At 43.2% G+C, this 23,252-nt stretch overlaps 7 protein-coding genes and 1 non-coding gene across 8 annotated transcripts; 4 read left to right on the forward strand and 4 right to left on the reverse strand.

Moving 5' to 3' along the window:
- Window positions 1-5,133: 5,133 nt before the first annotated feature.
- PUMCH_000858 (uncharacterized protein) lies at window positions 5,134-6,840 on the reverse strand (the record flags this gene model as incomplete). Its single annotated transcript, XM_063019933.1, has 1 exon — window positions 5,134-6,840. One exon carries the CDS (start codon window positions 6,838-6,840, stop codon window positions 5,134-5,136), a length of 1,707 nt encoding a protein of 568 aa, XP_062876003.1.
- Window positions 6,841-7,252: 412 nt separating this feature from the next.
- On the reverse strand, window positions 7,253-7,999 carry PUMCH_000859 (uncharacterized protein; the record flags this gene model as incomplete). The annotated part of the gene is made up of 1 exon (XM_063019934.1): window positions 7,253-7,999. The coding sequence occupies one exon, from the start codon at window positions 7,997-7,999 to the stop codon at window positions 7,253-7,255; it is 747 nt and encodes a 248-aa protein (XP_062876004.1).
- Window positions 8,000-8,892: 893 nt separating this feature from the next.
- Window positions 8,893-8,983, forward strand: PUMCH_000860. The gene has a single exon. It is a non-coding gene; the product is annotated as a tRNA-Ser (tRNA).
- A 519-nt stretch (window positions 8,984-9,502) lies between these two features.
- Window positions 9,503-11,122, forward strand: PUMCH_000861 (uncharacterized protein; the record flags this gene model as incomplete). Its single annotated transcript, XM_063019935.1, has 1 exon — window positions 9,503-11,122. The coding sequence occupies one exon, from the start codon at window positions 9,503-9,505 to the stop codon at window positions 11,120-11,122; it is 1,620 nt and encodes a 539-aa protein (XP_062876005.1).
- A 1,713-nt stretch (window positions 11,123-12,835) lies between these two features.
- On the forward strand, window positions 12,836-16,123 carry PUMCH_000862 (uncharacterized protein; the record flags this gene model as incomplete). Its single annotated transcript, XM_063019936.1, has 1 exon — window positions 12,836-16,123. The coding sequence occupies one exon, from the start codon at window positions 12,836-12,838 to the stop codon at window positions 16,121-16,123; it is 3,288 nt and encodes a 1,095-aa protein (XP_062876006.1).
- Window positions 16,124-17,062: 939 nt separating this feature from the next.
- PUMCH_000863 (uncharacterized protein) lies at window positions 17,063-19,312 on the reverse strand (the record flags this gene model as incomplete). Its single annotated transcript, XM_063019937.1, has 1 exon — window positions 17,063-19,312. The coding sequence occupies one exon, from the start codon at window positions 19,310-19,312 to the stop codon at window positions 17,063-17,065; it is 2,250 nt and encodes a 749-aa protein (XP_062876007.1).
- A 995-nt stretch (window positions 19,313-20,307) lies between these two features.
- On the forward strand, window positions 20,308-21,705 carry PUMCH_000864 (uncharacterized protein; the record flags this gene model as incomplete). The annotated part of the gene is made up of 1 exon (XM_063019938.1): window positions 20,308-21,705. One exon carries the CDS (start codon window positions 20,308-20,310, stop codon window positions 21,703-21,705), a length of 1,398 nt encoding a protein of 465 aa, XP_062876008.1.
- A 324-nt stretch (window positions 21,706-22,029) lies between these two features.
- Window positions 22,030-22,932, reverse strand: PUMCH_000865 (uncharacterized protein; the record flags this gene model as incomplete). Its single annotated transcript, XM_063019939.1, has 1 exon — window positions 22,030-22,932. The coding sequence occupies one exon, from the start codon at window positions 22,930-22,932 to the stop codon at window positions 22,030-22,032; it is 903 nt and encodes a 300-aa protein (XP_062876009.1).
- Between the last annotated feature and the right edge of the window lie 320 nt (window positions 22,933-23,252).

Consider the following 23,252-nt stretch of genomic DNA (forward strand, 5'->3'; position numbering starts at 1 on the left):
GCCGATTAGAAGTTTGATTTTCTAAAAAAGTCTCCTATTGAAGACTGTAAGACAAAAAAGGCCGTTTGGAACTCTTATGATCCTGTATATAAGCGATTTGGACTGGCAAGAGACAAGATAGAGTTGTAGATCACCAAAGTTCTTGCAATAATGGAAAAAATAAGTCTAGAATATCCGAAACTATGTCATATTGAATCTCGCTGCTCCTTGGTTGCGATAAATAAGTGATTCAGTGCTTAATTGGGTCGTAACAGAAATTGAGAAAAAACCTGTAAAGCGAGACAGTATGGAGTTTTGAGCATGTTATCGCAGGATTCTCGAAACAGAAGATGATTTCATAAAGTATTGGCTTCAAAAATTGAGATAAATGCAAAACTGAATGTCGTGCGCCCTAAAAGGCCGCTTAGAAACAAAACTCAAAGAGTGACCCTCCAAGTATAGAATATTAAACCGCCCAGGGGCATGTGACACAAGCCTTGTTGACAGTTATGGAATCATATCAGAATATCCCCAATAATCGGCATGCCTGAGCTTGTGCGCCCAAAAAGGCCGATGCGACCCAGCGACGCGCCCCTACAACTCAAGGGCGCTTTTGGGCGTAGCCAATCTATTTTTCAAATCGATGCGGCGCGTTATGGTGGAATACTAGGGCAAACCACGGTATGTTAATTTTGAACCTATCGCGCACCCTAGTGCTTACGAATCTTCGTTACTTTTCGGAGCTGATGTGACTTTGACCTGAAGAAGGTAAACAGGGACGTGAGGTGACGACTGCCTTAGCGTCTGAACTTGGGCGCCTTGCGGTGCAAAATGAAGCCGCACCCCTCAAGAAACATTGAGGATTATAAAATCTTATAATTTCTACTGACTGCGCGCGTGAATCCAAAAGAGGCCGCTCAAATCCTAGGTGAATGCCATAGTACTGGTTGAACCTCTCATTTATGCAGTGGAATATGCAACCAACCAACAAGATTTGTTAAAGGAAGATTCAATTTATGACACAATAGACCCCAAATAATTCATTCGAACAGTTAGATTGTGGAAATTCCAATTTTTCTGCTGAGTACGTGTGAGTTTGGGGCTTGCATACCAAAAAAGTGAGAATGATCCTCGAAATTGTCAGATCCGGCCGAGTGGGGTACAGGCAAGAATGAACTAAAACCGCAAAAAATGCGAACACAAGCTGATTCGAGAGACAAGGAAAACTCAATTTTCCATGATTTTCTGCTCAATTATCTAGTGAAACATGTCTACGCTTTCTTAGAGTTCGAATAGCTCTCATTCTTCGCGGGTTTATCCGTTTTTTTTCTGCCTGTGAAAATCAAGCTTGTCCAATTTCGAAGATATTAACTGTCGGACAGATTATTTCCAAAAACCCCAGCATTTTTGTCTACGTACCCAAGTCTACAAAGAATTGGAGCTTTATTCGTTCGGGAATGTATCTTTTTGTTTACCGGGTCTAAACAGATGTCATTACAAGGCTTCAGGTCCCAATGAACTGGCTGAAATTGAGGCTAAACCAATGAAGATTAGAATTGCACTATTGATATACATTTTTGGCAAGGTTTTACGCGCCTGTGGAGGTTAGAATGGCCCATTTAGACACAACTCATAGGCCACTTTAACTCAGAATCAGTCCTTATTTTTGACAAGCAAGTATGTTCTGTTGAAACTTACGGAGAAGAAAGCTATGAGACACAAAATTTTAAGATCGAATGCCAAAACTGGGCCAGTTATATGCGCCAATAATAAGTGCTGAAAACCAAGCTCAGCTTTAAGCACCCAAACTTGAATTCAATCATAGGAGAACGATATTCCCCATTACATTGAGACTTGAAAATTTTTTACAAGACATTTTGATAGCAATCAGGCGCCTTCAACATCTTCTAGACCAGAATTTACACCTATCAGGACCACTTTCTTAGGGGCGACTCAGAGTTTGTTAGCAACTGGGCGATAAACGCACCCGTGCATCCGGTGACATCTACGTTTTTTACATACATTGGTCGATTTCAATGTAAATTATTTTTCAATTACGGCCAAAGAATGTATTCCAAAGACTGAGAAAAATATTCTTTTTACATGAGGCTATCTTTTGAATTTTGCTGATTTTTTGCTGAGAGTCTGCATGAGTTTGAATCAATTGTCAAAAACCCTTGTTGCAAGCTACGAGCCGATACGGCAAGATAATATCTTGGGCTTGGTGAATCTGAAATTTTTCATTTTCAGGAAACTAGTTTGTCTCGAAAAGCATCACGTAATATACCTCATCGATGCTCTGCAGTGCGTTCTATTTTAACCTAAATAGAAGAACTCATCCTGCCGGATGCACAAAAGGCTTACATCTAACTCGAACAGCCAAATATATTAAATCCTCTCAAAGTATCCAAAATTGTTTTCTTTGTGGATTCAATGCTTTTCCACCGTCATATTGTACGTCACAAAAGAATGCGTATTTTCTGGGAAGAAAATTCGACTCTTAGAGACTAGATGCCGTTTTCAATCACTATCATTATATTTGACAGAAAGCTGATGACTTATTTCGTGTTTTTCTAGTGACGGCAATATATTTGAAGTCCGATTTCGACTCCTGCGCCCTAAAAGGCCCCTTTGACAAAATCCAAAGAAGCTCTATGAGAATTGAGAATCTCATGGCGCCTTGTGTTCTAAGAGGCGGGCATGAATCCAATAACTGAACTAAAACAAATGTTTTCTCAGAAATCACACTAAGCAGGCCTTGATTCCAAAAAAGGCCGATGTGACCCCCTGACCTCCTCTGCTACCGAACGGCTCTTTTGGGCGCAGCACTTTCACATACCAATATTTTATTAATTATTAGCTAGAGTTTCATGAAACTTCGAGTGAGGTTTCCAAAATTTATGACCGCGCACCCTCTTCCCTCACAAACTTGGCGCGCAATTGTCGTCAACGTTTTATCCAGCATGAATGGAGACTCAAAAACTCTTTCGATTCAAACCTTCGAGCGGCGCCTCAGGCACCAATGGAACAATTCACCCCATTATTTTCATCTACGGTGAATCTTGCTTTTTTATTGCCCGAATTACGCTCTACACATCAAAAAAGGCCGTTTCGGACCTAAAATGTCCTGTGTATAATAACCAGAATGTTGTCAATGAAGAAACGATTGACAGCATTGCTGAAATTAATTTAATTCTAGCCAACGAATTGCAGTGAATTTATATACATGAGAGAGAAGATTATCAAGTTTCTAGGCTAGATTTGAGTGGGGCAGGCAGTGGCTACATCATCGAACAGAAAATTAACTTTGCGACCGACACACCGAAGAAGCAAATACCTAACAGCACGATGTAGCAGGATGTACAAATGACCATAGTAAGCTATTAATTTGTCTTTGAGGTATTCCCATAAAGTCCAATCTGAAGCTTGTGCGCCCTAAAAGGCCGCTCCTCAACTCAACACAGAACAGAAGATTCAGATATCCATATATTGCGGCGCCTTAGGGCGTGCGAAACGGGCGGTTCTTCAAGGATTAAATTGATACCAGAATCATTCCAATACAACCACTGTGTGCACCTGCGCGCCCAAAAAGGCCGCCGCGACCCTGCGACCCACCCCTAGAACCCAACGGCTCTTTTGGGCGCAGCCGCTGGGATTCTGGAATTGGGAGGGCGTCTTTGAGTAGAAAAAACGGGCACCATCAACTTGTTTTGTATGATTATATACGCGCACCCAAGTGTGGCGCGCCGTTTCAAGTTATTTGACTAAATCCACCAATGTGCTCGAGATGGTCAACAACAAAAACAGTGCCGGACCTCTCAAATTACGGCTTCCTGCGGCGCCTTAGGGTGCAAGCTGTAGCTCTGCTTTCTGGCCTTCGGAAAATATACTTTCCGGCCCCTGCCGCCTGCTCACTCGCCCACAATTATAAAAAAGAAAGCCGTGTTTATAGATTCGAGCACAGGATATCTACCATTGGGCATGAGCCTCCGAGATGTACGGGTGTGCTTGTTTCATCTGTTATATATGTTTAACTTCGTGAAGAACATTTTACTGGTGGAAATTATATTTTTAAGTCCTATCAGTTTTGGTATGGATGCTCTCTTCTCAATCATTTCGAGGTATTCAATTCACTACAATTGTCATTTCCTCCCCATATTGTATAAAACAGATATTATAGAAGATTGAACAATGGTCATAGTTTAATTTATCATGAGACAGATGAACAATTTTAGAGATTTCCATCGTTTGTTTGTGTTTTTTGTATTAAGAAGTTAGGAATGCATTTCAGATCGTGTTGCTCCGTACCTTGTGCTACAGAGGTTGAACTGCCAATTTAAAATTGATGTATGTTTGAATAGATCTTTGTTTTTTTCATTGAATTTTTCTTTTTAGAGAATTTTCGTTGAGAATGTGGGGTCGGGTTATATGATGATCCCTCTGTCTCCGGCAAACTTTATCGGTGAATTTGAGGCCCTTCTGGTCATTTTGACCCCCCCTAAATTCAGAGCAAATTTGACCTAAAATTTGATAAGCTTTCGATTGATATAAAAATCATACCGGTTTTATTGCAATTCCATTGATACAAGCTCATGAAGAGATTCATACATGAGGAAAAGCACTACCATAACTTTCATTTTGACCAGGAACAATTTTTGAGAAATATTTATCATCTTTCAGTATGGTCTAAAATACTTTTCATCGAACTTTAGCATTGCAGCCGATATATTCATCCAGACTGATAAAAGATACTCGTCTGAGTCAATTCACTAACATAAATAATGGTGTCTTTCCTTCCTCTTGAGTATTCGTATTCGTTCCGAATGTTAAACTACACAAATTGTTGATTTGTTGACATCTATACCCTCCTGATGGAGTACGACATATGAAGATGGCTCTTTACAAAATTCCAGATGACTGATGATGCATGTTGAGCGACAACGAGTTAAAAAATTGATTCCCCAATTGATACTTTGTTCTCCATTTACAAGCGTGCTGGATTGTTTCTGTCAGTGAGCTTAACTGAGTAACAAAAGAAGATGTGTATCCAACTGTTTACCAATTGTTCTTTGACGTCTGATTAGATCATATCAAATAGTCTTCATGTGTCAATGCCATCAAATTCTATTTCTTCTATGTACATGCTTTTTCAATTTAATGTCTTTTTGTTACTTTACCCATGAGCTTGCCGGGAACAAGTTCCCGTCCATAGGATGAGTCCTCGCCAAACTTGCAGAACCTGGAGTCACGTTTGTCTTGCTCAACATCAAGGTGGTCTAAGAAATTCTTAGAAAGTTCAGGCATGAAAGGAGAGATACAAATTGACAGGACGCGGCCAACCTCACTTGTCGCATAGACTATAAAGTCCATAATATCCTCATGTTTTTGCCGAACAACCTCCGAAATAGTATCATCATTCAAGGTTTTACTATAGACCCAAGGCTCCGCTGCCGCAAACAACAAATTTCCAAGCTCCACAGTCTCCCACCAACGTTGCGTAGCATACATCTGGCCAAAACGAGCCATGTGAGCATCCATATCCGAATGCAAATTGTTGACGCTTTCTGTCAATTTATTCACGAGCTGGAGTACTTCTTTTTTGTTTTTTGGGACTCCATGTTCTGAGTAGAGCAGTTCGAAATTGTCAAATACACCTAACCTTTTCTTCTCAAGTGCACGCGTAAGCAGGAACTTACCACCCTGGATTCTTGAGCCAATGTTCGCCCATTTATTCAAAAGAAGAGCTCTACGCTGATACATTGCCTCCTCGCTGAATCTACAGTCAGTTGCGATGTTTGCTTGTTCCATGAGGTAAAGTCTGGATGGGTCAGCTCCATAATGGGTAGATAAGTCTATTGGATCCACAACATTTCCCAAAGACTTACTCATTTTAACACCATTGCTAAGCCAATGAGAGTGGACTAGGATTTGTTGAGGCAAAGGTAGTTCAGCAGCCATCAAGAATGCTGGCCAGTAGATGCAGTGAAACCGGATGATATCCTTACCGACAATATGGGTCAGTGCGGGCCAAATGTTTAACTCGGGATTTTTTGGAAGTCTTGGGTAACCTGCAGCAGTAATGTAATTGATTAATGCATCAAACCACACATATATCTTTTGAGAGGGATCATTCGGAACTTCGATTCCCCAAGTGAGTCGAGAAGAAGGACGCAGAACAGATAAGTCATCGAGTTTTTCATCCTTCAACAGCCTCAAGAGTTCTGATGACTTCTGTGGTGGAAATACAAAGTCTTTGTTCAGCAGGATATGTTCGATAATCCGATCTTGGAACGCAGAGAGTCGAAAGAAATAATTCTCCTCCTCGTGGAAAAAAACCTCGTTGTTTGTCTCAATACTCACTCGCTTGGTCAAGCCTGTTTTTTCGTCAACAATCTCTTTTACTTGGGATTCCGGATAGAAAGCCTCATCGCTCACACTGTACCAGCCACTATGTGAACTTTTGTAGATTAAATTCTTGGATTCCATGAGTTTCCAAAAATACTGTACTGCTTCTACGTGATCCGTATCAGTAGTTCGGATAAATCGGTCTTCCTTCACATTATATGTTTCTGCCAAAACTTTGAAGTTCTGAGAAACTCTATCGACCAATTCCTTTGGAGAGATCCCCTCTTTTTCAGCAACACCCTGTATTTTAAGCCCATGTTCATCGGTTCCCGTAAGAAAAAACGTCTTTTTCCCTGGCGTTAATTGCTCCCATCGGATCCTGGTATCAGCCAAAAGCATAGAGTAGATATGGCCCAAATGAGGTTTCGCATTAACATAAAAGATTGGAGTGGTGATATAGATTGGCTTCCGTAACCTTGCACTGCATGAGAGGAGTTTTTGTTGTGTTCGTAGCATTAGAGAGTGGTATATGTGAAATCTGGGGAAATGAAGAACTAGATTTGAGAGTATAAGAGGTAGACGATTTTTCGACCATTTAAAAATGAGACATATCTTAACTTATAGTGATGTTCAATATGTGACATTTCTCTCTTTTATTGCGTATTTACTCTGTCTATTTGGCTAGGTTTAATTCTTAGACTCAGGGGCTTCGAGGAGGCTAACAAACTAATCATTTACATATGAAAATCAATGTTGCGCGACAAGTATCATCCCAATTTTCTCAATCTTTGCGGTTGAGAACTTTAGAAACACCCAAGTTTATGAGAGCAGTGACCCAAGTATGGCTGGAATTTATCTGCATACCCAATTAGAGACAATCAGGTTTGAGCCAAAGCAAAAACGATCCAGTTGATCCATTTTTTTGCCTCTATTTCTTCACTAGAGGCTTGTTCTCCACAAAAATGGCCATCAAGGCAAACACGAAGTAGAATAGTCCTAGCGGATATGCAATCAACGGACGAACATTATGGAGTTTCAAGACAGTCACGAACAACCCAGATGCAGCGTACGTACACCATGACACAGCTAATCCACTCAAAATGTAGCCGAACATCAGATCCAATGACACCACTAGTCCCAAAGCACACACAAGCACGAGAGGCAACAAGCAGTAGCCGATGATCAGCGCAGACCGTGTCAAATCAATTTGGATTTCATGGCTCATGAGTTTGAACAAATAATGTAAGCTGATCACTCCAAAGAGTCCTACACCATAAACATATCCAAACTGGACTTTTCCTGCCAATAGTAGCAATGTACCGAAAAGTAACACAAAAATTATGGGGCCAGCCAAATCCAGATCGTTCATAATGTCAGGATTTACGTCTCTCTTGAGCGGATTCAAGACAGTCAATGTTTTACCCTTGATATGTTCGAAATTGATGCCCAACTCCTGCAATAAAGGAGGTTCCAGTGGGTACCCAGATGTGCCGAATGCAGCCATGATACCAGGCGTGAGTTCTCCACCGCCCATATCACCCGATACATCGTAATTGGCTCCAAAACCTGTGTTCATTGATCCAAGATTAGACGTGTCCATTGCGGGCAGCTGGTATGCGTTGCCGTAGTTTGCAGAGTAAAACTGCATGCTGGGATCTTGTTGAGCATACGCCATTGCCAAGGAATTGTATTCGTGAGGCTACTGGTTATTTGAGTTGGTGTTATGTTGAAGTGGTTTGGGTGGTATGTATCTGCAAGGCAGAATATGGGGAGACTCACGTGATTCAGAAGAAGAAAAGCTAGGAAGATAGGTGAGAATTTAAAAGAATAGAAATCGGGGCGTTATCAGGCTGATTTTTATATATTTGCGAAGAGTGTCATTGTGTGCTCAGTGGTGTAGGTGCTTGTGTTTGTTGGAAAGAAACTGTATGTGGAGTGGACAGAAGTATAATGAAGATTGCAATTCGTTTCAAAACATAAAATTTAAAATTTCAAGAAACATTTGATGTTGTTGTTTTTGGTTTCACGATAGTTCATTCGGGTTTTTAGGCTTTGTCAAACGAAAGCAAGGAGCTACTTACAGGATCTAGTTGCTGTTGACACAAGCGATTACTCAATACTTGAATCGAAGAACTATGATTGGGATTATCTTCAAATTCCCCTTTCCTTTATTATCTGAAGTTTTTTGTTTTTTCGTTTCTTGGGAAAAGGGCAAACTGGAGAAATTGTGATAATTGCAGCGGTGAAAAAGTGGCAATTATTAAAAAACCAATCGCCAAAATTAAATAATTTTCTGCTCAAAAACTAATCGAAATCACTGCAAATTCACTGATGCGATCTTATGGTAGTGGAAACGATACTTTTTGCCAAATCAGGATTTAAGTAATTGTAATTCCCTTGTAAATACAATTGCATATAAGAATAGACTTCAGTGTATTGCGATCTATTCCGAAAAATCAAAAATTTGTTCATACTGTTTATATCAATGACTTGGATTAGATCAACAAACACAAATTTCTCAAAATATTGTTTGTTATATTAGTCTATAATTTTTTAAATCTTAAGCGCGTTACAGTGGCCGAGTGGTTAAGGCGACACCCTGCTATTAGCGGTCAGGTGTTGGGCATTGCCTGCGCAGGTTCGAATCCTGTCTGTGACGATATTTTTTGACCTATTTTCTTTTCTCAGGTTCATTTTTTATACATTGTTCTGATGATAAGTTTTGCAATTTCAATATTAGTTTCACTATTTTTCTTCGTTAATTGCAAGTAGTACGTATCGGAATCAGATGTCCCTACAAGAAGTTCACACATCCTTATGAGCTCAAACCGCAGGAGACTACAAAATAGTAGAGGATCAGTATTTTGGGGAATATTTTCCAAAAGCTCGGATTTAACTCCTTTGGAAATTTAGATCTTCGATGATATGTGCTAAGGCATAAAACTATGACCTAACATATTTCGGGACCCCAGAAACAAGAACAAAATCAAAAATAAAAAAGGGGCACTCTCCATTCCTTGAATTTATAATTGAACATTTTCTGAGTTTGCTCTCCAAAAGCTGCACCTCAATTTCATTCATTTGACATTTCCTCCGCATTTTCACCCCAACCCACTACCAGAACGAACAACCTCCTCTACAAACCACACTAAAACTCCCGGAGACATTGTTGTGAACCATGTCACAATCCCTTATAATCTTCGAACCTTCGGGAAAGGTCATCTACCAATTCAACAACAAGATCTCGCCCTTTAATGACTTCATTTACTCCCTCGTCAACCAAACATGCACAGAACTCGATAGTGCCTTCTCCACGGCCGCTGTTGCCCAAAAAAGATTTTACTGTCTTCAAAATGACACATTGTATGCTGCATTGTACTTCGATGTGGTCTCGACGCTAGATAGTGAGAAGGTGCGGCTGTGTCTTGACGGAGTTCTCAAAACGTATTCCAAGTTATGTGAAGATGACCATGCAAAGATGGCGAAGTTGATAGAGTTCCAATTCCAGACTTTGGTCCAGCTTCGACTTACACTTACAGATGCGGAAGGTTCGGGCGAGAGGCCAGTTTCAAAAGCGTCGACTCCAGTGCCAAATCTGGGAACATCTACACCTGTGAAGGGAAAGAAATCTACACCTTCGAAGAAAATGCGTAAGTGGGTCAACGGTGAACTTGTAGACGCAGTCGATGATGGTGCTCTTGACTACTCTAATGCTGCAGATCTGCTGTCTGCAGCTGAGGGAACTGGGGCTGCCAAGGTTCAACTTAACCAAGCTGCATTCGAGAAACAAGACAATTTGGTCCTTCTAAGAGAATTGAACGATGTCTTGGGCGATGCTGAGGATGACGAGGACGATGAAGGTGATAAAGATGGCTCCGCCTCCGGGGTAACTTCCGGCTTCTTCTCCAAGATCTCGTCTTACTTTGGCGCCTCTGTAGACATCAACGAGGTGTCAAAGAAGTTTATCGAACAACTCATCTCTAAGAACATTGCGCCTGCTACTGCCGCTGCCATCATTGAAAAAATCAAGGCCCGTCTCTCGTCTAAAACCGTCACTGTTCCCGTTTTTAAACAGGCCCTCACAGATGAACTCACTAAGATCTTGACTCCTAATGTATCTACAGACTTGCTTCATGACATCAAAAAACGTCCACTGGGTAGGCCTTATGTCATCTCTGTTGTTGGTGTTAACGGTGTGGGTAAGTCAACAAATTTGGCCAAGCTCGCTTACTGGTTCCTCCAGAACAACATGAGTGTGCTTATCTGCGCCTGTGACACCTTCAGATCTGGAGCTGTGGAGCAATTGAAAGTTCATGTCAACAGCTTGAAAAACCTTAATTCTGGTTCTGCTCGCATTGACCTTTTCGAGAAAGGTTATGGTGGAGGTGACCACGTCGTCAATACTGCCAAGCTGGCAATTGCCTACGGAGCTGCTGAAAACTATGACATTGTATTGATTGATACTGCTGGAAGAACTCATTCGAACGCCAAGCTTATGGCTCCTCTTAAGAAGTTTGGTGATGCCGCTAATCCCGATAAGATCATTATGGTGGGAGAGGCTCTTGTTGGAACTGACTCTGTAGAGCAAGCAACTAATTTTGACAATGCTTTTGGAAATCGCAGAGGCCTTGATTTCTTCATTATTTCGAAGGTCGATACCGTGGGCGATCTAGTTGGTGCAATGATCAACATGGTCATGGCCACTAAGGTACCAATCCTTTTTGTTGGAACTGGCCAGACATACACTGATATTAACAAATTAAGTGTGAAGAGAGTTGTTGATATGCTTACGTCATGATTGCAGACAATGGATCTCAAACTTTACTCTCTGAGACTTCTTATCAATTGACTATAATACTCCCTAATACATCCTGATTAATACAATGCTTCCGTATTCTGCAAGTTTTGAGTAGATTATTTTGAGGTTACAACACGTGAGGTCATATATGCGTCTAACCTCCGACGTCAAAATTAGCTGTATGCTTCTGTAACAGTCGAACCTGATGACAAAGAAGATAATTTGTGAGGGGGTTGCGATGAAACGCTTTTCAAAAATTTTTCCTTAAAACTTGCAGAATCACAAATGAATTAAAATAGAAACTGAATGAACCTAGAAACGTTATTTAAGCCTTTCTGCCTAGTTTGTTAGAACTTTTTCTGTTGTAGGGATTGATAGTGCACACATTACGCATCTCGTATTTTATGCATAAATACGGTGAGGTGCAGTTTGACAATTCCAACTGCAGGCCACTCTTGAGATCACTCCGGTGAGATCGTAAGCAATTTAATGACGACATAAGCAACTTCCTAGAAAATATGTTTCTCAAGATTTTTTGTGGATTCAAAGGAGCGCACTCATGGCGTGATAGCACCATCGAAAGTGAAAACGAATTGAGCATATCCATGATCCATGCACAATGATTTGGTGGGAATCTGCGATGAGTTGCATCGTTAGTGTCTTCTGATGTCCTACTTTATCACTCAAATACAGCTGAATCTGTCCTCTGAAGTTTGTCAAAGTAAAAACACCAACGTGCGACAGGAGTTCAATCGGAATGGTAGACGCAATCTTGATATCAATTGTCACTTTTAGAAAATGATGTTGGCATTTGCTCTAAACTATTTCCGGCGGCACCTTACTTGTGATTTGGCAACTGCTAACATTGCCTGGTGAGAATTAGGTACATGTTTAGAAGTTCTTGTCTTTGCACAACAGAACTGCTTCATTTGACTAAGTCTTTAACAAGGAGTTACAGTTTTTATTTCACTTTGATGAAGACATATAGCAGGTGGGACACTGAGCTGGTTGGTTGACCACAATGTGAGTTGTGAACAGATAAATCATAGCAATTTCCAAATAGACATACCTTTGGCGAACAATGCTAGATCAATGCAAAATTTGCCAACATGAAAAAATTTCAATAACCTCATATCTTTTGAGACAAATCCCTTTGCTAACTCTCTCGAGACAATCCGGGTGCTGGAGCCTATCTGTCCTCGGCATATAACAATAATTCAATTTTCACAATCGATATGAAGAAATCAATGAGATATGATAACAATAAGAAGCCTTTTCCGCCAAACCTCAAGACACTTCCCTTTGTTCAGGAGAATTACGTTCTACCCTTCTCTCCAGGAACAATCTCAATTGAGTTTGTGAGCGCTTTTCAAATTGATGGGCTTATCTCTGGATACTCAATTACAACAATTCAAATACCCAAAATTTTTCATTTAGTTCACCTCATTAATTAGTTTGCAGCTCAGAGAGTCTGCTCTTCTAAGCCACGACCGCTCTTTTGTCCAACAAGCCAGCATGTTAGAAGAAGGCGGGGAGAACAAAAAGTGATACTTAATTGAAGAAAATGAAAAATTTAAAGTGATAACAAAAAAATCATCCGCTTCTGCTGCGCCCTCTGTTGCTATTTCTGGTCCTTGCACAAGCCAACAGCCATCATTCTGCAGGACTCTCTACCCCAGATATCTTAAACTACAGCCCTTATTTCTCATCCCAATGCGCATAAAAAGAAAATCCGCTCCCATATATCTCCGTATCAATGCCTTTAGAGCAGCAGATCTCTTTCTTCCTGACTCAAAGGCCGGTCTGCGTAGCGTTAGCGCCTGTTTGGTGGCTCTGTTAAATTCACACAAAAAAAGATGTAAAAGAAAGCTAAATACTCCAAATCCCAGCTGGGATGACGAAATTGTCCTCCCATTGTCGCACGGTGATTGTAGTGACTTTCTCGTGTTGGCAGTATGGAATTGGAGTAAGAGAGATCGGGTATACTTGGGAGAAGTCAGATTAAAGATCTCGGAGATTTTTCAAAAGAATGAAACTTTGAAAACGGAGGCGCAATGGTACAAACTTTATCTGAGTGCACAGCGTCACGAGTATATCACAGGATCTGTGTTGGTCCTGTTTGAGATCTTCGATAGACTGAAGAATATGGATTCAATGGCAGCTGAAGAAACATCGTCCAGCTCCAACGTAGATGCCGGAAAAGTACCACTGCGTCTTCAACCGGTTGAAGATTTGCTCGAGAAGCTTTCATTTTCCGGTCCCTCTTTGCATGGAAAGTACAAGACTTGGCTCGATTCGCTTCTCATGCCCGAGGACACACCTGTTGATGCAAATGAGCAAGGCTTCTATGCTGAGTTGCCTGCAAATATCGTTGGAACTTCAGATGTTTCAGATCTCGACTCTGTCGGTGAAGCTGTGGAGGAGCCATCGAAGCTGCATTTCCAACATCTCTCGTCTTTGGCGCCACTGCAGGCGAAATTTATCTACGACGGTTCATATAGTGGTGCCTCTGATTCTGAATTCACGCGCAGTGACAACACATCCGCATCAGAAGTGCTGTCCATTGAGTCTTCCAGTGGTATGGATGGTTTAGCAGGAGCAGAGGCCATAGCTGCTAAGGCTGAACGGAAGAAGAAAAGACGTTTGTTTAGACGCAAACACAAGTCGGAATCGAGTTACGAATTCAGAAATAGAAAGGTGGAAGGTGTTTTATTCTTAGAGATTGTTTCCTGTTCTGATCTCCCGCCCATAAAGAACTTCTCAAGGACTACTTTTGATATGGATCCTTTTGTAGTGGTAACTTTCGGAAAAACGACTTTCCGTACAAGTTGGAAACGCCACAACCTCAATCCAATCTATAACGAAAGATTAGCCTTCGAGATCCAGGAACACGAACTCAAATACAACATCCACTTCTCTGTTTTGGATAAAGAGCACTTCTCATTCCATGATCCAGTCGGTGATGTAGAAATTCCAATCAGAGATATGATGGACGTTTCTAAGGAAATGCCAGATAAGGGCTCCGATATGCAAAGAGAACAGTCAGAAGACTCCACTTTGCAGTTTCCCTTCCTAAAGGAAGCCAATCAATCATCATCCTCGATAGCATCGGGCTCTGAGTACACTCACAGCAACCCGTCTATCTCTTTTGCCGAAGACTCGAATCTTGTTAAAACCCGGAGGAAGCGTCTTATTCGTAAACACACAAATGTTCTGTATGTTGACACATCTCACTTTAGGACTTTGAATCTTAAATTGAAACTTAAAAATGAGAAGATGAGCGAAAAGCACAGCTCTACCCTCAAGGTTCGGGCCAGGTATCTTACATACGAAAGACTAAGAAGGGACTTCTGGAGAGCTTTGATAGAGCAATATAGTGGCGACGAGTCACAAACATCAATGGACTACATCGAGATTATCTCGTTCTTAGACACCCTTGGATGTGCCAGTAGTGATGAAATCGTGGGCGAGTTTTACACCTCGTTAGGACGCTCAACATGGGGAGGAGATACGATGACTTTCGATGAGATTGTTGATTCTTTGGAACAACATGTCAGCAAGGAGAACAAAAACCACGAGGAGAAGATTTTCGAGATTGAACAATGTCCCATTTGCTCCAAGAGCAGACTCTCGAAGAAGTACGATTTGGACATAATCACCCATTTTGCCATCTGCGCCTCCAAAGATTGGAGTATTGTCAACAAACTTCTTGTCTCATCTTACGTGTCACCACAAGTTGCCGCCAGACGCTGGTTCTCAAAAGTTTTGATCAAACTTTCTTACGGTAAGTATCAATTAGGAGGCAACTCCGCCAATATCTTGGTTCAGGATCGTTCAACAGGCCTCGTGCTTGAGGAAAAGATGAGCGTTACTGTGAGATTGGGCATAAGACTTCTATACAAGGGCCTAGATAAGGCAAAGTCCAAGAGAGTGCGGGCGCTTTTGCGAAAACTAAGCTTGAAGCAGGGTATTAAATTTGACCACCCTCAGCTGACAAGAGACATTGCATCGTTCATTCAGTTCCACAAATTGGACTTGAGTGAATGTCTTATTGACGATTATACAAAGTTCACTTCCTTCAATGACTTTTTCTACAGAAAGCTCAAACCCGGAGTGCGTCCAATCGAGGCACCGGATGATGATAGAGTCGTGGTATCTCCCGCAGATTGTCGTACCACTACATTTGCAACGGTGAACGATGCGACAAATCTTTGGATTAAAGGCAGAAATTTTTCTGTTGCAAAGCTATTCAACGGAAATTTCAACAACATGGAGAAGACAGACCTCTACAAAGCTGAGAAGTGCAGTGTTGGTATCTTCCGTTTAGCACCTCAAGACTACCATAGATTCCATTCGCCTGTAACGGGCACAATTGGTCCCATCAAGTATATTGAGGGAGAGTATTATACAGTCAATCCAATGGCCATTAGGTCCGATCTTGATGTTTACGGTGAGAACGTGAGAGTGATAGTTCCGATCGAGACCAAGGAGTTTGGAACAGTGATATTCGTAGGAATTGGAGCTATGATGGTAGGATCTACCATTCTTACTGTGAAGGAGGGAGACCATGTTAAGAGAGGAGACGAAGTGGGATACTTCAAGTTTGGCGGCTCAACGGTGTTGCTCTTGTTCCAGAAGGACAAATTTTCTTTTGACTCGGACCTTCTTAGTAATTCCAAACAATGCGTTGAGACCTTGGTTAGGGTCGGACAAAGTATTGGCCACAGTCCTGAAGTGGCAGAGCTTAAACGAGCCAAGATCAATTTCGACGATCAGTCAAAGAATTTCAGACTCAAGTTGATCAGAGTGCTTACGGGTGGAGATATCGACGGAAAGACCAAGCTCAGTTCCTGGGAGAGCCAGAACATCAAGATCACTGTGGATGATGTTGATCTGCTTCACAATGCCACCTTGGGAGACTCAGAAATCGATTCCGAGGAGGATAATGACCCTGATGATATCGATGACATTCCCCTGGAGTCAAAAAAAGAAGATGCCTAAGATGTGAGAGTAAACTCAGAACCTATATACCTACTAGCAGTCCACTAATGAAAAGAGTTGCCCACCAATCTACAAAATATCGTGATTAAAAATCTTTTATTAAATGACCAACAACAATCTATGTTATTGGGATGCGAATTGAAATTGCCATGGTACTGTTTAGAGCAATGGCTATGACTACGTTTGGTGGAGTCCTGTTGGAACATAGAGAGCATCTGCAGCGACGCCCAATCTCTCTTCCAATGCACGAATGTTCCAGCCCACAAATTCCATCTCCTGCTTAATCAGATCGATTTCTCCAATGTGCGAAGGAACGAAGTATGGCTTTAATACTGCCATTGTGACTATAGGCGGAAGGGTCAATCCCAACAAGAAGCCACGAGCGATTCTAGGAGCGGACATTTTTTTTACAGCTAAAGATGAATGAGTGATAAGAACTGAAAAATTACCAACCGCAACAATTTGGAGAAAAAACAACCCTTTTTATACCCTATTACTACGACCCCTCCCCCGGAGGGGAACGGAAGTGTCTGCAGGCCACTCCGACCCCGAGTGATTTGCAGCCACTCTTATATGCCTGAAAATGGAAGTGTGATGGCTGTGACATGGCGGGGGGAAAGCAAAAAGGATGAAAATTGTCGGCGATGTTGGACTATTGGAAAAGCGGCCTTTTTTAAAACGTATCTTTTTTTGTTCTATCTTTTTCATATCTCATTTTGCCGCGGATATCCTGGGTCAGTGTGCATTGTACGGCACTGTAAGTGTCCCGGGAATCTGGCATAATTACAGTCCTACAGGTCCAAAACATCAAAAAACCCGGAAATGCACATATATCGATATATGCACTGCGCTTTTGTTCCATGGAATTAGGGCTTTTGTAATTGGATTCGCTTTTAACAACCTAAAACGCCTATATTATTGTGCTTCTAAAGACTCTATCTACTTTTGCTGTTTACCACCGTACAATGCCTTCCACTCATCGATCTTCTTCTCGTCAATTCTCTTGAACAAGTATTGTGCCTTGCCAATGTTGTGGCCGGGCTCCAAAACAAGCTCAAACTTGTCAGTGATAGACAAGGCGGGAGCGTTCAAGATCTCGGAGATCTGGTCACGGGTCTCGGGCATGAAGGGAGAAATCACGGCCGAAACCAAGTAGATCAAGTTGAGACCCACACCCACAACAGCATCGGAAACGTCTGGGCTGTTGGTGAAAAGAGAGTTGTCCAACTTGTTGTCTTGCAAGAATTGGTTACCTCTGGAAGAAATAGCCATGGCGATCTCCAAACCCTTTCTCAAGTTGACAGCCTCCATGGCCTCGATGTAGGACTTCAACAAAGCGTTGACATCCTGCTCGAAGCTCTCGTAGGCTGGGATGTTGGAAGCAACATATTGTGGCACGACACCGTTGTATTTGGCAATGGCAAACTTGACCAAACGGTTGACGAAGTTACCCAAGTTGGCTAAAAGCTCAGAGTTGTTCTTGGTGACAAACTCCTTCCATGAGAAGTGGGAGTCGGAGGTCTCTGGTCTGACCGAAGCCAAGTAGTATCTCCACACAGAAGAAGAGATACCGGTGTCTTTGGCATTGTTACCGAACACACCGACACCTCTGGACTTAGAGAACTTACCATCCTCGTACTGCAAGTACTCGGTGGTGTTCAAGTGATGCAACTTGGTCCAGTCGTATCTGGTACCAATCTGAGTGGCTGGGAACACAACAGTGTGGAATGGAACATTGTCCTTACCCATGAACTGGTACAAGTCAACGTTCTCTGGGTTCTTCCACCACTTGGTCCAGGCATCAGTGATGCCTCTCTCCTTGAAGTAGTTAGCAGTAATAGAAACATATCCAATGGTAGCATCGAACCACACGTACAACACCTTGTCCTTGAATTTCTCCAAAGGAACTGGGGTACCCCACACGAGGTCTCTGGTGATACCTCTTGGCTCCAAGCCCTGCTTCAACCACGAGTTAGTGATGGTCTTGGAGTTTTTAGACCAGTTACCTTCCTCAGAAGCCTTCAAGACCCACTCCTTCAACTCTGGCTCCAAGTCGTTCAACTTGAGGTAGACGTGGGTAGAGTTCTTTGGCACGGGCTTAGCGTTGTCGAGCTTACAGCGAGGATTGATCAACTCCAATGGGTTCAACAAGTTACCACACTTGTCACACTGGTCACCTCTGGCATCCTCGTAAGCACACTTTGGACAGGTACCCTCGACGAATCTGTCGGCAAGGAAGGCATTGTGAACCTCACAGTACAATTGCTCGGTCGTTTTCTCCTCCAAGTAGCCGTTGTCGTGCAACTTCATGAAGATGTCCTGAGCAATCTCGGTCTGCAATGGAGTGGTGGTTCTGCCGAAGTAGTCAAAGCCGATGCCAAACCAGTCGTAAACCTCCTTATGCACTTTGTGGTACTTGTCACACAATTGTTGTGGAGTGACTTTCTCCTCCAAAGCCTTGGTTTCGGTGGCGGTACCGTACTCGTCAGTACCACAGACAAACAAAGCATTGTAGTTTCTGTTCTTGGCGTATCTGGCATAGATGTCGGCGGACAAAACGGAACCGATGATGTTACCCAAGTGGGGGACGTTGTTAACGTAAGGCAAAGCAGAGGTGATCAAGATGTTTCTCTCGTTCTCCTTAGGAAGAATGCTCTCGTCGGTCTTCTTGACTAAAAAGCCGCTCTTGACATGAGTCTCGCCGGTTCCCTTGGGCATGGTACGCTCCAAAACAGTGAGTTTCTGTGCAACCTCTACACCCTTGGCGACCTCTGGCTTGGAAGCGAATTCCTTGATCCAGGAAGCGAGGTTTGGAAGCTCCGCAGCGTATGTGTATGAGGCACCGAAAAGAACAATGTTTGCGGCAGAGAGGTCTACGTTCTCTGGGGTTTTGATCTCTTGAAGAGCAGAAACAGCCTTCTCCTTCTGGCCACTCTTAAGAGCAGCATATACGGAAGATTCTTCGACAGCGTAAACAGGACTGGCAGCAAAGTCCAGAGCCAAGTATTTCACGATGGCATTGGGTTCCAGGAGCTCGAACGAGGAGTTTTTCAGTGTGAGTTTAAGAGATGAGAACTCGGAGATTTCGGGCTCTGCAGCAGCAAAAGCAGCGGCGGCAACAGCAAGTTTGACATTGTTGGCCAAGGCAAGCACGGTTTTGCCCTTATCAGCGGCAATTTCCAACGACATGATGGTTTTTGGAGAAGGAAGAATGAAATTAGTCACAGGGCAGTGTACAGGAGAGGAAGAGGTAATGTGGGGCACTGGAAATGGGTTTTGGGAAAAGATTTTTGGTACAAGTTGGGGAATTTATTGATTCATTTCGAGTTGGAGAAGATTGTGAGTGGCGAGATTTGATTGAGGCTCTGGTTTGGTATTGGTAGGAGGGATGATGAAATGAAGTTAGAAAGGGTAACATGAGGCTAGACACATGAGAATGAAGTTGTGTAGATATCATCAGAATCCTATTCATTGAAATTTCATTTAATTGTTTCCAGTTGTTCGGGTACGAAAATTCACTGTGTCTCCCAATGATCTCTATGTTGACGAAACTGATTCGATACCTCGATTAATTTCGGACCAGCATCCATTGATATTAAGAAGTTCCAAAATTGATCTTATTCATGCGGGACTCCAATCAAAAAAACCTTATGATAGAGGCCTTGAAGGTTACATGATACTCGACTACGCCAACTGACCTCTTCATTGAATACCTGTCAAATCGATACTTCGACTTGTCAGCACTGACGGAAACTTTGATCAATAGATACAATTTTTGCTCTCCGATTCTTTCAAGCATGTTCTAACTTCAATTGATTCTACAACACTGGCGCCTATTACCTTTTTGCCAACATAGATTCGTCTCATCGAACCTCGCTAATGATATCAAATTTCAACTGAAATTTCCTTGATTTTCTGAGTATTCTTTATTTCTTCAAATGAACTCACATCTTCTCGAACTAACCGGAACCCAAACAGCCACACCAATTCTAAACCAAAGGCCACAGTCCAATGAAAAGCACTTCAAAGAAAATTAGTTCAAAAAATTCTTCCAGCTCTTATCCTGTTTTCGCTATATACACCCAAAAATCTCAATAATTACCCTCATTCCACTTCTACCTCTCATAACCCCAAATTTCACCATCGACCTACCTTATTCTTCTACAAAAACCACACACACCACAATGCTCCGGCGCGGTCTCCGTCTACTAAGTACGGCATCACACGACCCATACAATTGTCTAATTTCGGCGGTTCAGCCGCCCTTGCTGGTCAAGAAATCGGGCATTCTCGCAGGACTCAAGTACGTCGCAAAAGACAACATCTGCACCACGGAGCTTCCAACCACATGTGGCTCGGCGATACTATCCAACTACACTTCGCCGTTTGATGCCACAGTGGTATCGCAGCTAGAGGAAGAGGGACTGACGCTAGTCGGAAAGGGTAATCTCGATGAGTTCGGAATGGGGCTGTCGACGATGTTTTCGCACTTTGGTGCGTCCGTAAATCCACTTTTTGTAGAGAAACGTATCTGTGGAGGGTCTTCTGGTGGAAGTGCGGCTGCTGTAGCCGGTGGTTTGGCGGACTTTGCCTTGGGAACAGATACAGGTGGTTCAGTGCGCCAGCCTGCTAGTTATTGCGGAATTGTAGGTTTCAAGCCTTCGTATGGGAGATTATCAAGGTATGGTGTTGTGGCGTACGGTCAAGGTTTCGATTGTGTGGGCATTTTGGCCAATGATGTAGCTACTACGAAAAAGGTCTTCAATGTGCTCAATCGACACGATTCCAAAGATATCACATCGATGTCTGAAACAACACGAGAGAAAGTGAGAGAAGCGTCCAGACCAATTACCGGAAGAAAATTGCGCATCGGTGTACCTGAAGAGTTCCTTCTCTCTGAGGTTCATCAAAAGACAATAGAGCAGGTCGAATCCATACTACACAAATTAATAGAGCAGGGCCATACAGTGGTTGCGACATCTGTGCCATCGATGGGTCGTCTGCTTTCGGCATATTATACTCTCGCAACCGTCGAAGCGGCATCGAACATTTCCCGATTTGATGGAATCCGATACGGAAAGTCAACATCCACCACGGACCTGAGCTCTCTCATTTCCGGAGACGCTCTTATTCGGAAGAATAGATCGGCCGGACTTGGGCGGGAGGTGCAACGTAGGCTTATCCTTGGAAACTATACGCTTTCTGCCGAGTCCGGCGACAACTTCTATCGTGCGACGAAGTTGCGCGGCAAGTTGGTACAAGAATTCAACGATATTCTTTCGTTCCCTAACTTTTTGACAAATCTGCCTGCAAACGAGGCCGCATGTGACGTTCTTATCGGACCAAGTGCTTCGGACAAGGCACCTCTCATGTCAGAATATGAAAGCGAGGTCAAGAGAAACTTTCTCAATGAGTATGTTAACGACGTTTACACTGTTCCGGCCTCGATGGCTGGCCTCCCTGCAATCTCTGTGCCATGTGAGGATCGTGCTTATGGAATCCAGGTGATAGGCCAATATGGTGATGACTCGACGGTGTTGGATGTAGCCCAACTCATCGAAAGTTTGAACTCATCAATTTGAAATGGTGTTTCCAATCACTTTCAATCATGTACATAGACCCTCATTGACGGAGCATGAATAGAAACCAATAATGACAACTACTAGCATCAGCAAAATACCGTTCAATCGGAGGCATCAACAATTTACAACTGGCGGCGACGCCGAGAACTACATAAGATGCCCATAAATCTATTAATTTGCACGTAAAATACTCGAATGCAAGAATGCGTGGAGGCAAGCCAGAACTGAAGGATATGAGATGAATCATAAGATCGTCGTGAAAAATGGTGGACCTGGGGAGGTTGAAGCTCCACTGTCTAGTCCTTTAAAGGGGAATGTAGGGACCTACTTCCGGCCAAGCAAAGTAAGAAACTCCTCGCGAGTCTTCTGTTGCCCACGGAAACAGCCCAACATACAACTGGTGATGGTCAGCGAGCCCGTCTTCTGCACGCCTCTGCTGACCATACACATGTGGGTGGCCTCGATGACCACGGCCACGCCGCGCGGCTTCAAGATCTCCAGAAGCGCCATGGCGATCTGTTTCGTCAAGCGCTCTTGTACCTGGAGCCGGCGCGAGTACATTTCTGCGAGCCGGGCGAGTTTCGAGAGACCCACGACTCTCTTATTGGGAATGTACGCAATGTGGGCCTTGCCAAAGAACGGCACCAAGTGATGCTCGCACAACGAGTAGATCTCGATATCCCGCACGATGACCATCTCGTCGTGGTTCTCCTCGAACACGGCGCGCTTGATCACATCGCGCATGTTATCCTCGTATCCCTTGGTGAAGTAGAGCATCGCGCGCGCATACCGTTCGGGGGTTTCTAGCAACCCCTCGCGCTCCACGTCCTCGCCCAACTCCGTGAGAATCGTCTTGACCGCGCCCGCAATGCGCAACTCCCGCGCCTTGGCCTCCTCGGGCGTCTGCTCGATCCGGGCCCGCGCACCCTTCGATGGCCACGACAACCCATCGGTATCGACCGGCGGGTTCAATGTACACACCTTGACGGGTCTGGTTTGCAAGGGCGTGAGGTCACGCACAAAGTCGTCGCGGACGGTGGAAAGGGATTCCTTGACATGTGCTGAGTCAGCCGAAATGGGCTCTTCGGGCTCTTCGATTGGATCATTGGCTTCGTCTGTTTTCTGTTTTTTGGCGCCGGCACTACTGTCTACAATGTCCGGGTCCGTGGTGGTTTGGTCCAACTCGCGGACGGGTCTTTTTTCGCCGTTCAGATGTGCAGCCACCATTGCGTAGTAATAGGTAGATGGGTGAAAAATATTGAGGTGCGGCCCTATATAAGCGTTGTATGTAAGTGCACAACCGGGCCGGGATGATTAGCGAGATGCGAGATGTGCGAGATAGTGCGAGATAATGACACCGAGGAGTGAGTGTGAGTGATTTTAGTTTTTTGTATTTGTTTGGTTTGTGTTTGGTTTGTTTTTGGTTTTTATCTTTTGGTATTTTTTGGAGTATTCTTGTTCGGGATTTCTTAAATCACTGGTGCATGTCTGTTTTGTAGATATCGTCAATGCACGGGTCCACCAGGGGAAATGGCGATAACGACGAA

This window comes from Australozyma saopauloensis, chromosome 1 (genome assembly GCF_035610405.1).
Source record: "Australozyma saopauloensis chromosome 1, complete sequence".
Classification (NCBI taxonomy): Eukaryota; Fungi; Ascomycota; class Pichiomycetes; order Serinales; family Metschnikowiaceae; genus Australozyma; species Australozyma saopauloensis.